This window comes from Triticum aestivum, chromosome 3A (assembly GCF_018294505.1).
Source record: "Triticum aestivum cultivar Chinese Spring chromosome 3A, IWGSC CS RefSeq v2.1, whole genome shotgun sequence".
Classification (NCBI taxonomy): Eukaryota; Viridiplantae; Streptophyta; class Magnoliopsida; order Poales; family Poaceae; genus Triticum; species Triticum aestivum.
Genome location: NC_057800.1, coordinates 607,200,158 through 607,204,992, shown reverse-complemented (window position 1 = coordinate 607,204,992; position 4,835 = coordinate 607,200,158). Strand labels below are relative to the sequence as shown.

Below are 4,835 nucleotides of genomic sequence, written 5' to 3'. Positions count from 1 at the left end.
AAACTGGCGTGGAACACGAATCTGTGTTCTGTGATCTTCCTCTGCTGGGGTAAGCCTTGCCTGATTTTCCTCTGCTAGAACTGGAAGGAAGCACATAATTCGCAGTACATATTCAGTGAACTTCTGAGAATCTTTGGTTCCACCCACCTATCTTCTACGGTAAATTATAATCAGATGTACGTAGTAGATTGCATGACGTGCTTGGAACCTGTTCATTTGTCAAGTTGAGAACTTTGCGTCCTGGGTTCAGAAGTTCTTGTTCCGCGTTCATTCATGTACTATCAAATTCAGACAACAGGAACACAGTTCAGAGGGATACGCTTTGAACGCAGTTCAGACGTTGCTCGAGGAACGGGGTCAAGAGAATGTACAAGTACGACACGAGAGATGAAGAAAATTAGCTAAGCATTCAGCAACGTCAGCAAACCACTGACCTCGCACACGCTCTTCTTCTTCTTCTTCTTCAGATTCAGATCACACGCTGACACCGACATACAGTACAGGGGGGAGAAGACGGCGCTCATCCCTCTCCTGAAGCCCCGATCACTGGCTGAGCAGCAGCATCGCCTCCGGCTGCCGCCGCTGCCCGAAGCCGTGGAACGGGTGGCGGTGGTGCAGCTCCTCCACCGCCTCCTCGCACATGCTCCCCGGGTCTGGCCGGGACACCAGGTTCTCCTTGTCCTCGCCCTCGCCGTCCCCCTCCTTCCACGGCCGGTCCTCGTACCGGGAGTGGCTGCGCCCGTACACCTGCGGCGCCGCGCGCGAGCCGCCGCCGGTGCTGCTGAGGTTGAAGCTGCCGAAGCCCTTGATCTCGCGCGCCACCTTGCGCGCCCGCTCCCGCTCCTCCTCCAGGAACGGGCCCCGCTCCAGCAGCTTCAGCACCCGCTCCGACTTGCCCTTCACCGTCAGGCCCCAGTTGAAACTGCGCCGAGAATCCCAGAAGAACATCAGAAAATTTTCACCCTAACGAACTGAATAAGAATGAATTACGTGTGTAGGAATAGGAGAAGATCGAGATCGAACCCTCGCTCGTCGATGTGCTGGAAGGCGGCCATCTGCTGGATGACGCCCCGGTCCTTCTGGAACTCCAGGGCCACGCTGCGGGGGCCGTGCGTCAGGAGGTGCTCCAGCAGCAGCAGCGCCTTGTACGGCTCCCGCCACTGCCTCCGGTCGAACGTCGCCAGCCTGAGGATCGACCCATCGATGTGTCCCGAGTTAGACGACGGGCAGAGGAGAAGAGGAGAGCGTCGATCCGGTGCGGCGAAGGAGAGGGAGAAGGAGAAGGTCACCTGGTGTGGAGGATGTCGGAGATCCTGAGGTACTCGTCGATCTCGAACGCCTCCCGCGCGATGAGGCTCATCGTCTTGGCGTTCGGCGGCGACGCGTCCCCGTTCGTCGCCTCCTCCGTCATCCTGCATGGGCGGCCACTCTCTCTGTTAGGACCTTGGCAGAGCAACGGTGCACCAAGAAACGGAGAGCAGGAACGGATTGTCGATCGGCGAGGGGTCACGTACAGCTGCGTCGGGGTGACGTCGGTGAGCGCGAGCCGCGCGGAGCGGATCTTGCCGGTGAGGTAGGAGGAGGCCTGCCGCCGGAGCTCGTGGAAGAAGGGCGCGTCCATGGCCGCTTCACGCACGCACGCACGAAATTCCCCTTACCCTCAAACCTCCCGACCGCGCTCGTTGCCGCCGACGAGGATCGGACCGGTGCAGGGTGGATAGATATAACAAGGCGACGCGCAGTGGTGTCACGTCACTCCCGCGACTATCCTGCGCTGCGCGCCCGCGCGTGGGTTCGTCCGCCCGCCCCCCAGCGCCGGCCGGCAACGGCGATGGGCACAAAACCAGCGGCCAACCACTCCACCCCGCACAAGGGCGCAAGCCAACAAGCGGCACGGGGCCGGGCGAGCCGTTGGGCGAGGGCGCAACCACTCCTCTTCCGAGCGCCAGTGACGGGCGCACGCACGGAGCAAAAATGGATTTGTGAGAGCGCTGGACGGGACGAGCTTATTTGGAGGGGGAGGGGAGAGCGATGCGCTCCATGCGATCCGCGATCCGCTGGCGGACGTACGTGGATCCACCGCGGCTTCTTGTTTCTAGTGGCTTCGGACCGTTCGGGGGGGCAGCGAGTGGAGTGGGCGGGCGAGTGGCGAAACATCAACCGGCTGGACGGGACGGCAGCGCGCTTGAATTTTGAATTCCGTGGTGCGAGGTCGGCAGGCGGGCGGGCAGGATGAGGTCGCGTGATGCGGCCCGGGTACTCGTGGCGCGTTGGCCGTGCGCCGGCGGCCCCGGTGCCTATATTATGCGTCGCGCCGTGACATGGTGTGCCACTCGCGTGGTAGCGCGGCGGCCAGCGGGGACGCCACGGATGCGTTTTGGAAGAGATGAGAACAAACGCGTCGCCACGTTTCTCTGTTCGCGGAGCAGTGTCACTAGCATCTACCGTCTGCCAAGTATAAGTCGACCGAGACTTGTTAGAGCAACTCCAATGGACCGATCCAAATGAACGGCGCATTTGTCCGTTTTTTGTTTGTTTGGATCGGCCGCCGCTCGGCGTCCGTCCAGTTTTGTATTTGGATCGGCAGTGCACCCAACGCGCCGACCCGTTTCATGTCAGCGCTCAACTTAAAAAAAAGACCCGCGGCCAATCATGTCAGTGGCCATATCTCATCATGCCAGCATACCATGATATGCAAATGAACACGCAAGCATGAACTTGATGACATAAAAGAGGACGGCTTGCTAGCATACCAGCATGCCGATGCCGCTCACGGGGCGGGCTTGATGCTCCCAAGAGTGGCGCAAAACTTGTTGCACTCTTGTTGGATCACCCCCATCGCTTGGAAATGGACACCCACCCGCGCGTGCTCACAATTTGGTAAGCGAAAACTTCTTGCGCTCATGAAACTCCCGGTGAACACGAATCCAAAAAGTCGAATGCTTTTGTTCGGCGCCGGTCTTGGGGTCTTGTCCAATGTCTCGACAACACTCGCAAAGAAGCTTGTCTTCGGTCGCCGTGTATGTCTTCGTGCGCTTGCTCTTGCGCTTCGGCTTAGAACCGGCGGTTTGGTTGGCGAGCTCGTCCTCGAACAAGGGCTCCACTTCGATGTCGCACTCGTCCTCTTCCTCTACCTGTAGTCGTCCGGGAACTCGTGGTCGAGTGAGAAGCCGTCCAGGTCGATGCCGACCTGATCACGCATGAAGGCAGCCTGATCGGGATTATAGCCAGCGGCCGGTGTGAATGGCCCGCGGCCGTCCTGGCTTTGTGTCTCGCCGGGATCGTAGCCAGCGGCCGGCGCACCGCCCTCCAAGATGAGGTTTTGCATGTAGTCCTCGTCGACGGCACACAACATTCCGTCAAACAGGTTGCGGGCCTCCGGGAGCACGCCGGACGGCGTCTGCCGCACCCGTTTCCTCACGCCATCGATGACGAGCCATCGGGGTGGCGTTGAGGTCGATGGGCGCAGGCGCGGGCGTGGAAGGCGCGACCACACTCACGTCGGGCGAGCACTCCCCGGAGAGGCGGGAGGCCTGCGGGTACACGTGGAAGCCAGCCACCGGGTTGCAAGCTGACGCACGGGGCAAGTCGGGTAGCACCATCCGAGGAAACGCCGATGAGCCGGTGCTGGCCGCGGTGTTGAGGAGGCCGTGTTGGCCAGGGTTTAACCCTAGCATGTAGAGCGCCTCCCTCGTTGCCGTCGCGACGTGGGTGTTGGTGACCTCCTGCTGCGCCGCGGCGGCGACGGCGGCCTCATCCCTCGTGTCCGCGGCGTGCCTCTGGTCCTTCCTCTTGGTCGACTCCTTTGCCCGATGTGCGGGCGTCAGCGGTTTCTTTGGCTTGACCGCGGCAGCGGTCTTGCGCAGGGCACGAGGCTTGCCTTTCCCGGCATGGGCGGGGGCACCGGACGAGGCGTGGGAGGCGAGGCCACCGGCGGCGTCGAGGTCGATGGCGTCCTCCATGGCGGGGTGTGGGGCGCGAGCACACGGACGGGAGGATTTTTGGGAAAATAAGGGGAAATGGTGGTGGCTGCCATCGACCGGCGGGACTGGAAAAAGGAGTAGGCGCGCGCGTCCGTCTCTTGTCTGCGCCGACGTAAATCCGGCTCAAAAATGAGCCGGAAATGGGTCGACAGGCGGACGTCTAGCGGACGCGCGTCTGTTTGGGTCGACATGTTGGGCCGACTTTTCTGTCCCCACCGATTCAAACAGACGCCAGCGAACAAAATAGGTTGCCCCATTAAAGTTGCTCTTATGTCCCAATCAGTGCTATATTTATGAGATCACACATTGTGTTTGTTTTTTTAGAATTTTCTTCTTCTTTCTTATTATGTTATATGTCATTTGATTGAGACTTGTTAAATCTTAATTGACTGAGACCCAATCACATCGATCTACAATCATAAAGCACGAATTTGGCCTCTCAAACATTCACGGACGAGTATGGCAAGTTTGTTTTGATCCTTGTTTGCTCATGCACATAGCCGTGTTCTCTATATTTTTATGTCCAATCATATGCATATGATTGATGGTGATAAAAATATATAAAATAGATGGCTTAGGGTGGGTCTAATTTACGTGGCGCACTACCCGGACAGACGTGTGTGCTTGCAATGGCACGCTCGCCCGGCTTTGGACCGTGATTTCCGAAAAAGGGTTTCCCGCTTTGTATTAGAAAGCCACCAACCGATACAGTTGATGATAGGTGCTGGGACGAAAGCAGCACAATCACACTCAAAAAAAATAACAAGAGAAAAAATGCTGACAACAGCGGATCAACGGAAACGAAGAAGCTTCACTACCACTGCGCCCACTGAAGATCTCCCACCAAGCTCC

At 58.7% G+C, this 4,835-nt stretch overlaps 1 protein-coding gene across 1 annotated transcript; it reads right to left on the bottom strand.

Annotated features, from left to right (window-relative positions):
- Window positions 1–241: 241 nt before the first annotated feature.
- LOC123062543 (epsin-2) lies at window positions 242–2,099 on the bottom strand. Its single transcript, XM_044486097.1, has 4 exons — window positions 1,515–2,099; window positions 1,290–1,412; window positions 1,024–1,185; window positions 242–922 (listed from the first exon to the last, which is right to left on the bottom strand). Exons 1-4 carry the CDS (start codon window positions 1,619–1,621, stop codon window positions 544–546), a joined length of 771 nt encoding a protein of 256 aa, XP_044342032.1. The 5' UTR covers window positions 1,622–2,099; the 3' UTR covers window positions 242–543.
- Between the last annotated feature and the right edge of the window lie 2,736 nt (window positions 2,100–4,835).